This window comes from Sardina pilchardus, chromosome 1 (assembly GCF_963854185.1).
Source record: "Sardina pilchardus chromosome 1, fSarPil1.1, whole genome shotgun sequence".
NCBI classification, from domain to species: domain Eukaryota; kingdom Metazoa; phylum Chordata; class Actinopteri; order Clupeiformes; family Clupeidae; genus Sardina; species Sardina pilchardus.
In genome coordinates this window covers 22,079,919-22,099,882 of record NC_084994.1, presented here as the reverse complement: position 1 = coordinate 22,099,882, position 19,964 = coordinate 22,079,919, and the positions used below count along the sequence as shown (strand labels likewise).

At 40.7% G+C, this 19,964-nt stretch overlaps 1 protein-coding gene across 1 annotated transcript; it reads right to left on the bottom strand.

Annotated features, from left to right (window-relative positions):
• Positions 1-15,117: 15,117 nt before the first annotated feature.
• LOC134070499 (polymeric immunoglobulin receptor-like) lies at positions 15,118-18,112 on the bottom strand. The gene is made up of 7 exons (XM_062526920.1): positions 18,036-18,112; positions 17,273-17,583; positions 16,851-17,147; positions 16,166-16,246; positions 15,861-15,962; positions 15,560-15,612; positions 15,118-15,470 (listed from the first exon to the last, which is right to left on the bottom strand). Exons 2-7 carry the CDS (start codon positions 17,379-17,381, stop codon positions 15,315-15,317), a joined length of 798 nt encoding a protein of 265 aa, XP_062382904.1. The 5' UTR covers positions 17,382-17,583; positions 18,036-18,112; the 3' UTR covers positions 15,118-15,314.
• Between the last annotated feature and the right edge of the window lie 1,852 nt (positions 18,113-19,964).

Below are 19,964 nucleotides of genomic sequence, written 5' to 3'. Positions count from 1 at the left end.
TGAAAGCACACTATGACAGGTCTACTCGTGTGATCACGCATGCATGTACAGGCAAATTAGTGTTCGTTAAAGATTGCGTGGATTTTGATGCAACACAAAAGAGCATTTAGCGATGGGACAGCAGCTGTGAATGAGTGCTTAATGCGGCTGCAGAAACTTTACAGATCCCATTGTCAGCTTCAACAACAAGATTCAAGAACATCTGAACTATTAGCAGAGGATACTAGAACGCAGTATGCAAAGGTCTTTTTTTTCTTTTCTTAAAGATCCACTTTTATTTTATTCAAAAGATTCGGAATGTTTTACATTAGGCCTAGGCTGCTTGAAATAGGCCCTAAGTTCAGGCTGCTCAAAGTTATTTTGCACTTTATATTTATTCTATTCAGAATAAATTCAGTGTCTGTTGTCTGTCTTTCTTGAAATGTAGGCCTAGTAAAGACAACTACAGTATTGTTTTGCATTCAAGTACCATTCAAGTGAAGACTTTTTGGTATGTTACAAGCATATTACTTTGAAAACACTTGAAATGTAACAATAAATTAAATAGGCCTAGAAATGTACATGCATTATTGATTTTATTAACTTCAGGGTAGCCTACACTATTTTCAGTGACAATTTAAGATTCGGACCTTTGCCGGGAGGACATTTTAGTAACTGGACCTCTTTGAATTTTAATTGAATACCCCTGGTCTAGCCCTTCTTCTATCTTTCTTTATGTAGATCATTGAGGATCGAGGAGCGAGGGAGGACATATAAACGCTGCTTGAGAGGCACCCACAGTAAATACTTTAAAAGTTGTATGTAGATAGTCTAATTAATGTTGATAGACAGAATGTTTCATGGATGTTGATAGGCAGATTGTTTAATAGATATTGATTGACAGTTTAATGGGTGGATGAGTGAATGGTCTGAAGAAGATGAATGGATAGAAGGTTGGATGGAATGTGCCTTATATTCTTGTTAAGAGAGACACTGATACAGCTCTCTGAGAGTAGTTGATACAGGTGTAATCAATCATCACTGTTGATAGACAGTTTAATGGGTGGATGAGTGAATGGTCTGAAGAAGATGAATGGATAGAAAGTTGGATGGAATGTGCTTTATATTCTTGTAGAGTGGAGAGACACAGCTCTCTACTGAGAGTAGTGGATACAGATACAGGTGTAATCAATTTAACTGGCTAGTCTTGAGAGAGCCAGAGTGTAAGCCTGAGACAGAGTAGATTGTTTAAAAGTTGAATGTAGATAGTCTAATTAATGTTGATAGACAGAGAGTTTAATGGATGTTGATAGGCAGATTGTTTAATAGATGTTGATAGACAGTTTAATGGGTGGATGAGTGAATGGTCTGAAGAAGATGAATGGATAGAAAGTTGGATGGAATGTGCCTTATATTCTTGTAGAGTGGAGAGACACAGCTCTCTACTGGGTGTAGTGGATACAGATACAGGTGTAATCAATTCAACTGGCTAGTCTTAAGAGAGCCAGAGTGTCAGCCTGAGACAGAGTAGATTGTTTAAAAGTTGAATGTAGATCGTCTAATTGATGTTGATAGGCAGACTGTTTAGAATGGGTGGATGAGTGAATGGTTTGAAGAAGATGAATGGATAGAAAGTTAAAATGGAATTAGGAAGACTTATGTTGATACAGTTGATACAGGGGAACAGAAAATGTAGTCTCAAGAGCCTGAGAGAGAGAGAGAGCTGCTGCACCTGGACTGGCCACCTGGCGTAACATTCTAATTGCTGCCGTGATGTCATAATGAGCAATGTTAAGTCTATGGGGACATTTTTAATAGTTTTTAATTCATAGTTTAAAAAGTATAAAAGTTACAAAGTTGAAAAATATATTCCACAGGTCTCCTAAGTAAGACCTACGTAGCAAAGTTTGAATCAAGTTTCTACGTTAAACGGTTCAAGCTGAATTGCGAGCGTTAGAAGAAGTAGTGGAATAATAACTAGAAATGCAATTCCAAGGAATTACCAGTGCATGAAAATGCAAAAATAGATAGATAATGTAGATATGGTTACTAAGGTGTAGCTAGGGTAAACATGGTGGTTGCATAGTTTACAGAGAGTTGATAGTGTGAAGGTAGACGTTTTAAAGATGAAACGTTCCAGTTCTAACTTAACTAATGATTTCTATTCATGTTAAAATGTTGATTAGCTAACTTAGCTAATGATTTCTAGCAGTTACGCTAAAAATGCTTATTATGTTAGCAATGCTAACTTTACTAACAATGCTAACCAGGTTGATTAGCTAACTTAACCGATGATTTCTAGCAGTAATGCTAAGAATGCTAACTATGCTAACAATGCTACATTTGCTAACAATGCTAACCAGGTTGATTAGCTAACTTGGTTGATGATTTTTTGCAGTTATATTAAAAATGCTAACTATGCTAACAATGCTAACTATGCTAACCATGCTAACTAGCTAACTTGCTAGTGAGGACTTTTATTTTGAAACATTTGTTGCTAGGGTATCCAGGGTGGCCACTATCAGGAAACAAGAAGTTACTGCAGTATAATCATGTTGGTTGCTATGGAAACGGTCATAAACACTTCATTTTAATGGTTGCTATGTTGGTTGCTAGGTACATGGAGGTTTCATGTAGTTGACTGGAGGCATAGTGGATGATAACTGACAGTTGGAATGGTTGAACAGTTCAATAGTTGAGTAGTTTCAATGGTTAAATGATTTAATAGTGTATTATTGCATTGAGGACTTTTATTTTGAAACAGTTGTGGACAGAGGAAACAGTTAACAGGATATGTAGTCTTCTGAGAGACTGTTTGCTTAAAGCCAGAGAAACTGACAGTTGGTGCCCAGGTGGCCGGCCACCTGGCGTAAGATTCTAATTGCTGCCGTGATGTCATAATGAGCAATGTTAAGTCTATGGGGGAAATTGTAATAGTTTTTAACTAATAGTTTAAAAAGTATAAAAGTTACAAAGTTGAAAAATACAAAGCCCACATCGCGTAAGTAAGACCCACGCGACAAAATTTGAATGGAGTTTCTACGTTAAGCGGTTGAAGCTGAATTGCGTGCGTTAGAAGAAGAATAATAAGAAGAAGAAGACCGAGGAAGAACAGTACAGTGCATTTTCATGCACTGTAATAAGAAGCCTAGGAAGAACAGTACAGTGCATTTTCATGCACTGTAATTATTTGTCATTTTTACAGAGAGAGGTGTGAAAGATGACCGCATACATCGTGCAGTGGGTGTCTGTAAAAAAATTGTATCAGCCTTCTCATACTCTTGGAAGAAAAGGAGGGACATGACCATAGCTCAGAACGAGCTGGGTCTTCCAAACCATGTGCTTACAACTGAGACGCCTACCAGGTGGGGATCATGTCAAATGATGATACGAGTTCTCGAGCAAGAGAGGGCCATTAGTCAGGTTCTAAAAGCTGACAAAAAATCAAGGCACTTGGTCCTTAACTGGCAAGATGTAGATGTCCTGGAGGCTGTCAACAAGGTGTTGAGCCCACTCCAGGGCTTCACAGATGCCTTGTCGGGAGAGCAATATGTCAGCCTGTGCTCAGTCTCTTCAATACCTCCATTCTTGCTGAGTGACCTGCTTGACATTGCATCTCTTCTGGATCCACGGTTTAAAGAGACCCTATGCAACTTTCTGCAGGAGACGATCGCTCCTTGTTTACACCTGGAAGTCTGAGACGAAGAGCCACGCTTGCAATTTATATATTTAAATATAGCCTATACATGTATAAATATACACGCTAAAGCTGTCGGGGAAGCTCTGCAGAGAAAATGCAAGCATAAAACGAGCGAAAACGAAACCGAAACCAGAGATGAAATCGCCAATCCTGCATAGTTCCTCTTTAAAACCAAGTACATGGATGAAGAAAAGGTGGAGCAGGTTAAAATGAGGGCAGTCGAAGAGATACTGTCTCTAATAGGGATGCAACGGTTTTCAATAATTTATTGAACCGTTCGGTTTGGCCTGTTCGTTTCAATAGACTCACCTAAACCGCAATATTTCGGTATACGCGACATTAAACTTTTTATTTAATACAAGGTTATTGCACGCGCGTAGCCTGGGAGCGATAGCAAGGAGTGCTTAGGACCCGGGGGATGAGTTTTCTCTGACTGTTCAGCTTGCCTCTCGTCAACCTTGCAACAACCAATCAGAATTTTACTGAATTTCCCAAGACCCAATAAGCACGTTGAAATGCAAATGAAGGAGTCATGTGAGAAGAAACAAACTTTACCGGCGGCTGCACGATCATGGCGACATTCGAAGTAGCCTACGAACAAGTCAAAAAGACCGTCAGTAAACAAAGCACAGTGTGCAAGCACTGCTTCACAACGATCACCTAATAAAGGTAACACAGCCAACATGTCGGCCCATTTGCGCCATCATCACCCGGCTGTAACCTTTAGTGGAGCAGCACGGAGAGCTAGTTTGCCACCGAAAACCCAACCATCCATTGCTGCAGCCTTTCGGCAACAATATTCCTATAATTCCCAAAAACACAAAGACATAACGAATGCGATTGGCGTGTTCATAGGAAAAGACATGATGCCCTGCCTATACGGTGGTTTTGGGTATGGGATTTCGCTACATGATAAGTTCTCGATCATCGCTTCAATATCCCCTCCGGCACGCATTTCAGCAGTAAGATTCCTGAACTGTACAAAGTGTGTAAGAGAGAAGTTGAAAAAGTGACTTTTAAAGTTTACATTTTATGCAACCTACTTAATATTACAAAAGGGCTGTATGTTCTGTAAGACAACAGGTAAGGGATAATCAACGATGCGCCGTGCGTTTACAGGAAAATAATGCACGTTCGAAGTGGTAATAAGGACCCGACGCCGCAGGCGGACACTTCGATAAGTATTATTTTCCTAGAAACGCACGGGGCGCGGAGTTGATTATCCCGCTTATACCACTGCTACTATCATTTTCATTTATATTGCCGCTGTCTTAGATGCAACATTGCTGTTTTTACCGTTACATTCACATTGGCGAATTAATATTCAAGTGTAATAAGCCCAAAAGAAGGGAAATACATCATAGCCGTGCGGTATATAGAAAAATAATGCACGTTTCAAATAGCGCACCACAATAGGAAATTTGACCAAGCAGTGGTATAATAAATAAATAATTACACATTACTTTATGCTGCACTTCACTATGGATAATATTGCCTGTTTATGACAGAAGGCAATGATGGTGTTCTTTTCTTATAATACATTTTTGTGATTCTGCTTCATCTGGCTATGCATTTAATATTTTCTCTGCAAGTGTAAGTAGAAGCACATTGTTGATTTGAAATAGAAAAGGCAAATATAACCTCCTGTATGCTAGAGCCAAGATAATATTGATATATTGAAACCGAACCGTTACCGTGGCCCAAAAACCGTGATACAAACCGAACCGTGGCAAAACTGTACCGTTGCATCCCTAGTCTCTAATAAAGGCTCAACAGGACGCTGCAGTGGCAGCTGGTCCAGCAGGAGCAGCAGCAAAGGCAGAGCCTGTTCCTCTTCCTGAGGAAAAAAAAGAAAAAAGACTGGCCAGCTTTTTCAAAAGGCAGAGCACCACCAACGCGTTAAAATGGAGCTGACCGTCTACTTACAGACCACAGAGGTTGACAGTTATGCAGACCCGTTAGACTGGTGGAGATGCCATCAGACAAATTTCCCTCGCATTGCCAAGCTAGCTCAGCAGTATTTATGCATCCCTGCCACAGGGCCGCACTCAAGCCAGATGCTGTGGACCGTCTGGTTTTCCTGGCTCAAAATTTGTAAATGTTGAAATGTGTGATTGTTGTTTGTATTATACAGGATAATCCTGTGAGTTGCACTTTATATATGTTCAAAACTGGTTTCGAAGCAGTACTGAAGGAAGTAATAGCTAATGCAAGTTGCATAATTTTGTTTTACTATTTTATTTGTTTGAAGGTGTGTGCTAGTTTTCTGTTTAGATCTACTTGAATACATGTGTGATGTACCTGGGAACCAATGCAAGTTACCTTTGCATGCTGTTGTTTTACTATTTATTTTGAATATGAATCTAGCTGGCCCCAGCCGTGGCGCAACTGGCTGGGGCACCTGCAGCGCACGCCGGCGACCCGGGTTCGATTCCCGCCCCGTGGTCCTTTCCGGATCCCACCCCGATTCTCTCACCCATTCGCTTCCTGTCTCTCTCTACTGTCCTGTCAAAATTAAAGGCACAAAAGCCCAAAAATATATACTTTAAAAAAAAAAAGAATATGAATCTACCTCATTTATTTGAATGTGAATACCTCATATTGATGCAAAAATATAATTATTGCAAGTTGCACTACTTTTTGTATTGATGTTTATAAAAGATGTTTGACATTTGCACAGTAAAAGTTCTGTATTTTGACTGCAATTGTGTTTTCACTTCATTAGAATCATGAGTAGCTCTTCTTTGTAAACAGCATCATTTTGTGGGGCGTTTCATTCTATCACAGTAAAATAGACCATCCTAAAGGCTGGCTTACATTGCACGATTTTGGCCTGTTTTAACAGTCGGCGACTAAATTTCCAAAATCGGGCGGAAATCTTGAGAGTTGTGCTAGAATCGCAGCGCGCTCCCGTCATCTAAATCGTTTAGTGTAAGGTGCCAATCTTAGCGGTTTTAAGTCCGTCGGAGGCAGTCTTTCTCTAGTTTTGCCGTTACGACAATATCAAACATGTTTGATATTATCGGAAGTCTTTTCAGTCGTGGCTCATGCAAATAGTGACGTGAACATTAAAAACCAATAGTAACCTCTCGCGAACACGAAAACAGGAAGGGGCAAAATAGGCGACAGCTGTAGCCTATATGATTATTTGTTATTTCATTTCTTATAATTTATTAGTCGGCTATTCTACGAGACTGTTAGTGATGTTACACATCAAACAATGCTGCAGAAACGCGAAAAAAATACTTTGATATGAGTAGGCTATCATGTGATTTCCTGTTAATGATGACGTGTAGCCAATTGCACGATGGAAATAATTTGAAGGAATCTAGCAGCAGTCTTGTAAATAGTGACCCACAGTCTTTGCAAAATCCTAATCTGAGACTGGCCTGTGACTAGACTGTGACTAAAAACTCAATGAATTGTCTTTAGATGTGAGAGGGTCTGAGACTGTAGTCTTTCAAAAATCTTTTCCAAATCTTTGCAAAGTCTGTCAATGTAAGGTAGGCTTAAGTTAATCTACTGCAGTCATTCTGTTCTCAATCAGTAGATCCCCCCCCCCCCCCTGCTGCCAGGTTGTGCTGATTTAAAAACACCCATGTCTCACTGAACCAGGTTCCACCACTGGATGCAATGGTTGGAAAAATAGCATCAAGTTCAAAATGGGCAACTATCGCAGAAAACTGCGTCGAGCTGGGTGTGCAGATGTAGCCGGAAATCAAGGGAAAAGAAAAAGCCCAAACGGTCTGAAGTCAATTTTCTTCCCAATTTTCCCAATGGTGAAGATGAGGCCAGCATGGAGTCCAAACGAAAGGAGCTTGTAGAAGAAATGAAGAAACAACGTCCAACTGGTGCTTTAAAGGGTAACTGCACCCTAAAATATGTTTTTTAAGCTGTTGATGGATTGAACATACTCATAAGTGGTGAACTATACTATTACCAGGGTTAATATTGACGAAAATCGTGTTTCTCGACAAAAGTAACATTTCGTATTATTTTGTATTGGAGATTTGCTCTCCGCGCCTTCTACAGGTTGAAACATGCCATGGCATGTTGGTCCAAAATACTATTGGAATGCTGAGGTTGTCCTGCACTTCTCGTCATGGAGGTATAATACTGCGTTCATGCAGCTCGGAACCTCGGAGGACCTGCCTTTAAAAAGTCCCGACCTCCGAAAAAATTGTGTTCATGAGATCAGTTCGGAAAATAAATACAGGAAACACATAAATACGTTATTACAACTGCTTAGTATAAGGAAATTGTCTTGGGCGAGTGTTTCTGTCTGTGTTGTTAATTTAGTGACAAATTACCTTGCATATTCGTAATGACAGTGAAATTCACCTCTTGTGTTGTTGCAAGGGAGGCCGTCGTGGTTGGAGAATATGATAGTGACGTCAAGTCGGACACCTCGGGGCACAAAACTTCCGCACGAGTCTCCGAGCAAAAAATCCAACCCGACCTAGCGTTCATGTCATTTTTCTGCTATCGGAGGTCAGAAATTTCCGAAGGTCCGATGTGCATGAACGCACTATAAGAACTGGAGAAAGTGGACAAGTTCCGCCCCCATTCATTTCAATGGGAATGCTAGGCTAGTGAAAAATGCCAAAATTGAACGATTTTTTCAGGCTTCAACATGGCGTTTCAAGGGGCTTGTTTCCGGTGCCGTTTTGCTTAGCCAATTAAGTGGCAGGTTACCGATTGACGTAAGGTACAGAAGGAGAGCTCATGCCCACACTAAGCTCGTGCATGAGCTGAGAGTGGAACAGCCACCAATCATCATCTGATCAGCATGAGGAGAAACGGCACCGGACATGATGTATTTCTGGAAAATGGCGACGAGGAAGTGCCTTGCTAACCCCGCATTCACACTGCCTACGTCCGTTGACGGACGGAGACAGTGTGTATGCGGAGTAATCGGTGAAGCTAATCAGTCAAATCCTGACCCCCTGCTTCTCGTCCAACACTACGTCACCGGGTTGTTACAAATTAGGAATGCAACGCCCCAACACCTGCTGCCCTGATTAGCCTACCTGTGATGTCTGTAGCTCTCATTCCCAGATTGACACGAAATCACCATGGTTGATTGGCTGCAGCAGGGCTGCACTCCCTTCCAAATTTCAGAATGTCCTGCCCATTTTGAAAGCCTTTTTCAGAAATGTGAAGTGGGTGGAGTTATGGGTGAAGTGACTCTTTAATATCCAAAAACATGGACTGCACCTTGAGAAGACAGGAGTTGGTGAACTCGGAGCCTCCAGTGGAAGACACAATTGAAAGATGGCCTGCACTCTTTACAGAGTCAGGTAAAGCCTACCTTACATTGCCAGACTTTGCAAAGATTTGGAAAAGATTTTTTAAAAACTACAGTCTCAGACCCTCTCACATCTAAAGACAATTCATTGAGTTTTTAGTCACAGTCTAGTCACAGGCCAGTCTCAGATTAGGATTTTGCAAAGACTGTGGGTCACTATTTACAAGACTGCTGCTAAATTCCTTCAAATTATTTCCATCGTGCAATAGGCTACACGTCATCATTCACAGGAAATCACATGATAGCCTACTCATATCAAAGTAATTTTTTCGCGTTTCTGCAGCATTGTTTGATGTGTGACATCACTAACAGATATAGAGTTGTTCTGTCACGTAGAACAGCCGACTAATACATTTTAAAAAATGAAATAACAAATAATCATAAAGGCTACAGCTGTCGCCTATTTTGCCCCTTCCTGTTTCATGTTCGCGCAAGGTTACTATTGGTTTTTAATGTTCACGTCACTATTTGCATGAGCCACGACTGAAAAGACTTCCGATAATATCAAACAAGTTTGATATTGTCGTAACGGCAAAACTAGAAAAAGACTGCCTCCGACGGACTTATAACCGCTAAGATTGGCACCTTACACTAAACGATTTAGATGACGGGAGCGCGCTGCGATTTCAGTACAACTCCCAAGATTTCCGCCCGATTCTGGAAATTTAGTCGCCGACTGTTAAAACAGACCAAAATCGTGCAATGTAAGCCAGCCTTAATTTGAAGCTATTTACATATTTGCTGTACCAGTTTTTTTCTTTTCACATACTGTGTAGTAAACAAATGTTCCACCTCCATGGATTAAATAGACTCATACCACATATAATTGGCTCAAATTAGTGTCCTTACTCACCTACAGCTAATTGGATACAGCAGTTACAGTTATGCTTGTTCATTCTGGAGGCTAGTTTTCTGCCCAGTGTGACCTAGTGTTTTATTCTTTAAGGTGCGTCCAAAATGATTTCCTTAACTTTTCATTTGTCCAGCTTTTGGTTTAGATTCTGGCAGAGTTCTGTCGCTTGACGATCATACTTGAAGATAGAATTCTTCAAAGAACTTGACCGGTATACCCCTCGTATCTTCGACAGTTTCAAGTCAAAGGGGGGACGTGTCGGCCAGAAACTTCAGGAGTACCTACAACAAGTCTGAGCAGGGGTAAGTTTCTCAGGCCAATTGGTGCCAACGCATTTTGTATGCAGTGCTGTTGATTGACCATCTAGGGGTGATGTTTGTGAGTACCGATGTTATTGCAAAGAGAACAGCAGTCCTCCGTGGCCTTCCTCTCATCGTTGGTGATGATGGTGATGGCTTCTTTAAAGGCCTATTCGGACGGGATTAGTTTTATGGGGGGACGTACAGTAATGCAGGTTTATCATATGACCTCTGTAATATAAATGTCCAATTCGGACGGGACTAGACATCTCTGTCATTTTACTTGACATGGGAGGAGTAACTACGTTTACGTTCTGCCGTCACATCTTCGTCGCTGTGCACGTGATACTTTGCGTCAGGTACGTGCGGCATTTTCAGATTTGAAAGACTACAAGTTGGTTAAACTAGCAAACGTTAGCTTTATGTTATGCCATAAGTAGTTTGAAATGGCTAACAATATCAAGCTAATAGGCAAACTAGCTAACGTCCTATTAGGAGCTACACAGCATGTCATGTTTTCATTCAGACTATGGTGGAATTGTTTTCCAATCAGGATGTGACGAAATATTACAGACATCTTTACAGAGGGTCGCGTTCGCACGGTATTAATATTACCTAAGGTAATTTCTCCGGACCGTTTTACGGAAGGTAAAAGTGTCTGTAAATGTCACCGACATACTCCGTTATGTTTACTGACATGGCGCGTCCGGACGGGACTACATTACCTGGTAATTATTACTTTACCTGATGTCACCCCATAAAACTAATCCCGTCCGAATAGGCCTTAAGACATGCTTTGTAAGTAGTCTTAAGGCCTATTCGGACGGGATTAGTTTAATGGGGGGACGTACAGTAATGCAGGTTTATCATATGACCTCTGTAATATAAATGTCCAATTCGGACGGGACTAGACATCTCTGTCATTTTACTTAACATGGGAGGAGTAACTACGTTTACGTTCTGCCGTCACATCTTCGTCGCCGTGCACGTGAGACTTTGCGTCAGGTACGTGCGGCATTTTCAGATTTGAAAGACTTCACAAGTTGGTTAAACTAGCAAACGTTAGCTTTATGTTATGCCATAAATAGTTTGAAATGGCTAACAATATCAAGCTATTAGGCAAGCTAGCTAACGTCCTATTAGGAGCTGCACAGCATGTTATGTTTTCATTCAGACTATGGTGGAATTGTTTTAAAATCAGGATGTGACGAAATATTACAGACATCTTTACAGAGGGTCGCGTTCGCACGGGATTAATATTACCTAAGGTAATTTCTCCGGACCGTTTTACGGAAGGTAAAAGTGTCTGTAAATGTCACCGACATACTCCGTTATGTTTACTGACATGGCGCGTCCGGACGGGACTACATTACCTGGTAATTATTACTTTACCTGATGTCACCCCATTAAACTAAAGGCCTATTCGGACGGGATTAGTTTTATGGGGGGACGTAGAGTAATGCAGGTTTATCATATGACCTCTGTAATATAAATGTCCAATTCGGACAGGACTAGACATCTCTGTCATTTTACCTGACATGGGAGGAGTAACTACGTTTACGTTCTGCCGTCACATCTTCGTCGCTGTGCACGTGATACTTTGCGTCAGGTACGTGCGGCATTTTCAGATTTGAAAGACTACACAAGTTGGTTAAACTAGCAAACGTTAGCTTTATGTTATGCCATAAGTAGTTTGAAATGGCTAACAATATCAAGCTAATAGGCAAACTAGCTAACGTCCTATTAGGAGCTGCACAGCATGTTATGTTTTCATTCAGACATTCAGTGGAATTGTTTTCAAATCAGGATGTGACGAAATATTACAGACATCTTTACAGAGGGTCGCGTTCGCACGGGATTAATTTTACCTAAGGTAATTTCTCCGGACCGTTTTACGGAAGGTAAAAGTGTCTGTAAATGTCACCAACATACTCCGTTATGTTTACTGACATGGCGCGTCCGGACGGGACTACATTACCTGGTAATTATTACTTTACCTGATGTCACCCCATAAAACTAATCCCGTCCGAATAGGCCTTAATCCCGTCCGAATAGGCCTTTAGGTCCTTATTATTTAATTCCACACAACAGGATGAGTAATCTATTTATTGCTGCTCCTTATGTTACTTTTATATATTCTATATTGCCAAAAGTATTCGTTCACCTGCCTTGACGCACATATGGACTTCAGCCACATACTATTCTTAATCCATAGGGTTTAATTATGTGCATAGGGCTTAAAGTATTGCCAGAGACGGTTTATAAAGCGAGACGACTCGAGGGTCAATTCCGGTTTCCCTGTGACGTAGTGCCACTCCCATTTAGGAGCAAACGGGAGAAATAAACCTTATCTCGGATTATGACCATTCCCTTAGCCCTACATTCAGCAATGCAAGTAACGAACCCATATTCTACAAGGCACACAACTTTCTAACATTCCCACATTGAAATCGTATTTTCCAGCGAGATAAATACATAGAAAAATAACTTTGTTCACAACCTGTCCCCCCTGACCTGACCTGTCTCCGCTAATTGCGCAGGCCACCTGTTATCAACGGCACACTGCTTCTGCTGCTTCTACACTGGTCTAAACTGATGATGTCGTCACTGATCACGCCCATTTAGGAGGCGGAAGTGGGCACCATTTCATTCCATTGAAAACCCCCTTTATCATTCATCTTAGTAACTATACGATCTTTGTATGTGTTGATGCACTTTGCTGGAGTGGCTCTGAATCTCATTGTACTTAAATGCAATGACAATAAAGACATTCTATTCTATTCTATTCTATTCTATTTGGTATTGCTTGTGCGGGAGGCAGAAACAGATGCTACAGCTTTTGTTCACTGGATTTGTATCAATCTAAACCACAGATGTTACTGCTTTTTATCTTAGTTTGTCATGCTTCTGTCAGAAACTAGAAATACACAACACACACAGAGGGCCCAAAATTAATTGACTTTGCTTTGTCACAAAATCACACATACATTCACTACATATACACACCGCGTTGTACACTGCTAAGCTTGCCTACATACATAGAAACATACAGTAAGTAGCATCAGGAATCATCTTAGTGCAGGAAATGCAAAATGAATGAACATACACCCAGACAGAAGTGCTGGTTTCAATGTTACAATCCAAACAATTGTACTTACTGGTATCCCTCCTTTAAAATAGTGGATATTAATTTACTCGTGAGCAGGAATCTTGTGAGTTATGTTTATGTCTGTGATATTGTCTAAAAGAGACTGAAAGCAATGTAGGCTATGAACCATTTATTTTGAAGTTGTAGTTCTCCCATGCGGACATGGCAATTCACTGTTCACAAATACACAGATGTGTGTGAAAAACACTTCACTGGAGACCTGCATTTAGCCCATCTGTACGCAAACACCCTCTGCTGGAGATATCAGGTAATTGATTTACGGTCAGAAAACTGTACAGATAATTCAGTATCCTGCTACTGCACCTAATTTAGAAATACACTGCACACTTTTGCAGTCTATTACCCTCTTGTTCCATTAATGTAGTATTATAATTACATTTAAAACTGAGTCATTTTGTTCTTAGTAAGTTTGTGGTAATGCAGCTCTCTGATTGTGGATTGGTCCATAGGCCTCCCAAGTCAGAGGCGAAAGGGGAGGGTCACTGTTGACTTTCAGTGGTAGCAAAGATCATTAAGGGCGGAGCAAGATACTTCATGAAAAGCCACTTCCTGGAACCTGAATCGCAAGAGGGAGGGGGGCAAAATCCCCCTTTATGCAGAGCTGTTCCGCCTCTTTTCCATTTAAGTCTATGGACATGACACGCTTGACACACCCCCTTTATGCAGAGGAAGTGATCCCCGTTTTGCGCCCATAGACATGAATTACGACGACGTATCTTGCTCCGCCTTAAGGATCTTTGGTGGTAGTGAGGAAGGGGAAGTGAAGTCACTCTGATGGGCAGATGGAGGTTTTGTGGACAAGTTGTGTCTGTGTTCACAGGAAATGACTAATCTGATCCAGGGCAACAGTATGTGTGTTTGCCGTTAGATGACACCCAGACAGTGGAGAGCTGTTGTAAAATGCTATGACGAAAGTAGGGTAACAGCCTTAGTCAACTCCTACAAACCATGCGCACAGTGAATGTCATCAAGGAGGGGATATTCCGTTTCTAGAGTCCAGTTTGACATGTGTAAGGACCATTGCCTCATATCTGTCATAGATAGTGTGCCATTTATTTGTGGTCAGTTTACTTTGGCCAGTTCTTCTGTGCATGTATTTCAGTACACTGTAAAATCAAATACCTATTCTTACAAAAACATTTTGTGATCAACATTTTATTTAAAACGTTTTTGAAAAATAACAGCATATTATGTAAAATCAAAGAAACACAATGTTTCGCCATATTACAACTCGCACCCAGGGCTGTGGCAATTAGCTACATGTACATAAGGTGTGTTCTGGTACATAATCCAGAAATCATTATCTTAGATCCTCTAAAAATCATTATGCCACTGACCAAGAAACCCCCAGTCTATAGTGAAAGGCACATATAAAGCACAGCTGAATATGCACAAAATGTTAACTACCCTTAGCAAGCAGTTCTAAACAACTTATTTGCATGATAAATATTCTTAGGATTTTTATTCAGTCATTCAAACAGTGGGGAAAGATCTGCTCTTTTTCAGGCTAGGTTTTCGATTGTAATCCCTTGTCAGTAAATAGTGAAAGTAAATAACTGTGTAGAGCTGTTTTTCGATTGACAAAAAACACCCATGACTGATTGTAAAACAGAAGAACAACCCTTTTGAACAAGGTGCATAAAAGTCTAGTTCTCTATTGCCCATCCAACGGACCAACCCTTATTGATAGCCTAGCACAGGCCTGAGAATCCCTCCCATACACATTAATGGGGCATGTCTAACTCAAGTCTTATACACCTAGGGCATATATATATATATATATATATATATATATACACACATTTTACATTTGCCAACATACATTGCCACAGCGAGGTAACAAATCACTGCCTTCTGTTTTGAACAAAAACATAATGTCAAACACTACATACAACAACAAACACCTCTGCTCACCTTACCAAGTTAAAACAGAATAAGAATATGTGAATAACTCAATTTGGACAAAAATGACAAATAGATCATTCTAAGGGGAAGTATAATTAGCATCACCTTCTTGGGTTTGAGGGCGATCCAGCGGTTAAATAGGTGGGGTCAGCGAAAGGGATTGTGGGTAATTGGGCCATCACATAAACAGAGTTGGGTATGGGACAAGTCTTACTGGTGTCTTTAATCTCCTCATATACGTGGGCTGGGGGAGAAATCTGTTGGGAGAGAAAGGACATGAGAGATTGAAGGGTTAAACATTTAAGATGCAAGTACTTAGCTGCTATTATTAGGTGTTTTTTGTTACCTGGTTGTTTGTATCAGTGATGTTTGATGGGCCGTCGGAAGGGTGGGAACGCTCTGTCACAGTAAAAAAAATAACATGGCTTGTGTGTATTTGTGTGCAGGTGATACTGTATATGGATATAATGAATATGTGTAACTGAGTGTGCATGTGTGTTTGCGTTGTTGCCACCCTCTTTTCCTTTTTCCCGTCCACATGTATTTAATGATCACACAACACAAGTGGAATGATAGACAACTCTGTCTCTGAGTGTGTGTATGTATGTCCATATTCATTTTCATTTGATGAGTGTACGGTCACTGACCTCTTGTCCTCTGTGTCCTGCAGATGACGATGAATACGCTCACCAGCAGCAGAGCCACAGCAGTCAGAACAGCCTGAACAACTATACTCGTACCTAGGAAAGCTGATCAACCCACGAGTACACACACACACCACCACCACCACCAACACCAACAACAACAACAACAACAGATCAGCTGCAAATTCAACTAGGTGATCTTATATAGACAGTTTGCACCTACTGTGCAAAAGGCCGCTGTTAATATTTGAGCACAGTGTAGAGCATTATACAGAATGGACAGAAATATGTGGCAAAATATAACCTACTCAAACCAGGTGCTGTTGGCAGCACCGATGGTGTTGGTGATGGTGATGGTGACACTGTTGTTGAGGAAGATGTCTCAGGACCTAAAGGGGAAGAACATGATCATAATTTACAAGAATTTTAAGCCCAAATTGTCTCTTGTGCCACTGTTGGCTCCTCCCTCCACCCACATCCATTCACTTTAAAATCTATCAGCTAATCTTACTTAAAGTGTAAGTTTGGCGGAAATTGAAAATAAAGCTATTTTCTGAATAAAAATACATCAACTACTGTAAGCCGTGGAGGAAGTAATTTTCGCTCATCACGCAGTACAGATCTAGCACGGGCAGGAGCTACAGCCCAAAATCGCAAACAGTGGGTTAGCATGGGGCAAACAGCCACACGCTTTCAAACTCGCATTTTTAAACCACTAACATTGCTCAAAACAGCGGCAAACCTCGTCAGCAGCTTGCGATAGGTGTCTACACATAAAACGAAGCACCAATCAAGTCTGTAAACTCTGTAAAATAGTCTGTATACATGTATAATCAGTTCGAGACCGCAACCCGATCTGAACCACAGAAATGTCACGCGAGATTCACACGGAAGCACGGGAGCTATTCCTACTTTACTTATTTATATATTTTTAGTAAATACAACTATTATGTTTTACAGTGTACAGGACATCATATCAAATGTGTTACTCACCAATAATGAGTTGGGTCCGGCTGATCAGAGTGATGGATTCACCTATAGCTGCCTTTACTCCACACCAGTACTCTCCAGCATCTTCTGCTGTTAGCTGGTCCAGGATCACAGACACAGAGCCATTAGATAGTGTGCGAATCTGCATCCTCGGAGTCACAGAATTGAGTTCAAAACAAGTTAATTTTCTCTGACGGTGGCAAACGTATTTCTTTCTCGTTTTGTGCGATTCAGGGAAAGTGCAGATAAAGTCAATGCTCTCCTCTAGAAGACGATGCATTGTAGTAGACTGCCATGGACCTGTCAATAAGCAAATGAGTCAAAACACAAAAGCAATTCTGCTTACTTGTCTCTCCTCACGTCATAACGATTCATGAAGTCTTTCCCTCTCTCTTTCATTGTAATCATGAATGAAAATTACAAACCTGTGTTAACTTTCAATAGTATGTCAGTAGGTGTCTGAGAAGGAGCGTTCTCCACCACACACAAATATGTTCCACTGTCCACAGCAGTCAGCTGTGTGACCAACACCATGAAATTCCCTCCATTTTGTAGTCATGTAGAGAGAACCTTTTGTCTGGTGCAGGGGTGCCTGTGTTATCCACTATGATCGGACACACTTGCTCTGATGTTTTGCAGAGATATTTTCTGTTGTTTATGTATGATGCATTATAACCACACTTCATAATGACTGCACCTCCTGTGTGTCCAAGTAAAGAAAGGGTCCGAACTGTAACTGCAAAAAAGAAGCAAAATACTCACTCATCTTATGGATAAAATGTAAAGAGCTTTGTCGATATAAATACAGTTATTCACTGGATCTACACCAATCGTAAAGGAACACGCCGACTTTTTAGGATTTAAGCTTATCCCCTGTATTCTCTAGAGTTCCAGCTACTTTTTTTATCTCACAATTTATGTCATGCTTCTGTCAGAAATACAAGGCAAACTAGAAATACACAACAGGCACACAAACACACAAAGGGCTCCCGAGTGAATGGACTTTGCTTTGTTACTAAAAATCACATACATTTCATACACATATACACCACGTCATGCACTGCTAAGCTTGCCTACATTTGTACAAACAGAGGTGCTGGTTTGAATAATGCAGTCCAGATAACTTCTTGAATTTCCCCTTGGGGATCAATAAAGTATCTATCTATCTATCTAACTATAGTTATTTACCTGTGAGAAGAAATATGGTGAAAAGGAAAATAATCATCATGTTTATAATCCGCTTCTCCCAGCCGTGCCGGTTCACGATGATCACATACTGAGTGTCCAAATCTCTCATGAGATCTATTTACTAACTTCCTCTCCTCTAATTTAAAATCATGTGTTTTCTCTCTCTTTCATCAACCCTTCCTCTTTTAGTGATGTCACCACCACACACTGTACAACAACAGTTGAGTGGGGAGAACAGAGAGCGATCTATGCAGGAGAATGGAACGTAAAATCATTTATTTGGATTTTATGGATGAAGCCACCCCCCACCCATGCAGACATGGCTATTTACTGTTCATAAATACACAAATGTGTGCCATAGTGATGTCAAAGTCAAGTCTGTGATCCTGCGGAATCAATCTTAAGTTGTGGCAAAGTATCTGTAAGCATTGATCATTATACAAAAAAAGTTGAAAAACGCTGTACAGAATACATCATGCATCAACGGTACACAAACACCCTCTGCTGGAGATAGTGGGCAATTGATTGATGGTCAAAGACTATTCAGTATCACTCTAATGCACCTAACTAGTAAGTAGACTCCATACTCCCCCAGATTCTGACTCTCTCGTTCCATTAATATGTATTTCAATTTAATAATGATTTCTTTATTGCTATAGTATCATCACATAATTAATGGACACACATTATTGGGCGAGGAGACACCCAATCTCCTGGCCCAACATCACCATCAGCACTTCTGAAAGAATCGTCATAAAATCCCTGAAACGCAATTTAACAACATGTTAACTTCATGTAAGCTCCAAATGAGACCTGCAGCTGGACACTACTGAATGGAATGGACTTTAGGACAGGAGCCAGCTTTTCTGCAGGCCTCTGATGAGGATATTGAAAATGTACTCTGAACAAAGCTCTTTATATTTATAATGCATACCTTGAGAACAAACACTCTCTTTAGTATTTAGTATGAGGACACCAGCCAGAATATATTTCTGGGCACTTACGCGGCGAGTTTAGTTCTGATCAGAGAGGAAAGTGGAACGCCATAAGGCACACCAGCAAACATTGTACAACAACTACAACAACAACAACAACAACAACAGTGCTTTCATAAGCTTCGAAGTTTATTAACCCTTATAGGATCTTTGTTTTTTGGTTACACAGGGGGTCCTGCCGGGTCTGGTAGACCCATGGCATTTTAGGGTCTTTAATCCAACATATTGAAACCTTTTTTTGTTAAAATTCTCAGCAGATGTTTACTTCAACCTATTTGCAAGTCATATAAACAACATTTGTTACATTTGTTGCCTTTACCTTTGTTAAATCACATGGTTATGCACAGAAGTGCTACTCGTTTTTGTTGCACAAATGCAACAAACTTAGGAAATGCATCCTAAAACAGCCATAACTGGACAATGATCAACTAATGTACAAATGAAGGATGTTTTTCCAGAACTATAGTGAATTATTTATTAGAAATTGAACTTTCTCACTACATCTGCCATGATCCTCAGATTCTGAAACCTCTTCCTCTGCATCATCTTCAAGTCCCCCTGTCTCTTCCAGTATCAATTCTAAGGCAGTCTGAACTGAGAATCGCTTTGCCATCTTGTGTGGTATTCATTCCCGCAGGACAGATGGTAAAATGTGTGGGAATATGGGTGCAGATATTGTTGGGTTAGGGTTGGGTGCTCCAATTTTGTAACAATGTTGCAACCTTGTGCGGGAACTGCACTGGTGGCTCACACTAAGGGCCCATTTACCTGCTTTACTCTCTCTCTCCCTCTCTCTCTTTCTTTCTCTCTCTCCCTCACTCACTCACTCTCTCTCTCTCACACACACACACACACACACACATACTGTACACAGGCCCAGAAACCTAAAAGGGGAAATGAGATAACACAGGACCTATGATTTCCACACATTATA

What these genes read in the sequence shown, in the direction of transcription:
- LOC134070499 (XM_062526920.1), bottom strand. Translation starts at nt 17,381, where the DNA reads ATGGTGTTGGTCACACAGCTGACTGCTGTGGACAGTGGAACATATTTG. An exon ending in GCCAACAGCACCTGGTTTGA is followed by an intron (nt 15,963 to 16,165) that starts GTAGGTTATATT and finishes TGGGTTGATCAG; the next exon opens with CTTTCCTAGGTACGAGTATA. An exon ending in TCACTGATACAAACAACCAG is followed by an intron (nt 15,471 to 15,559) that starts GTAACAAAAAAC and finishes CTCTCCCAACAG; the next exon opens with ATTTCTCCCCCAGCCCACGT.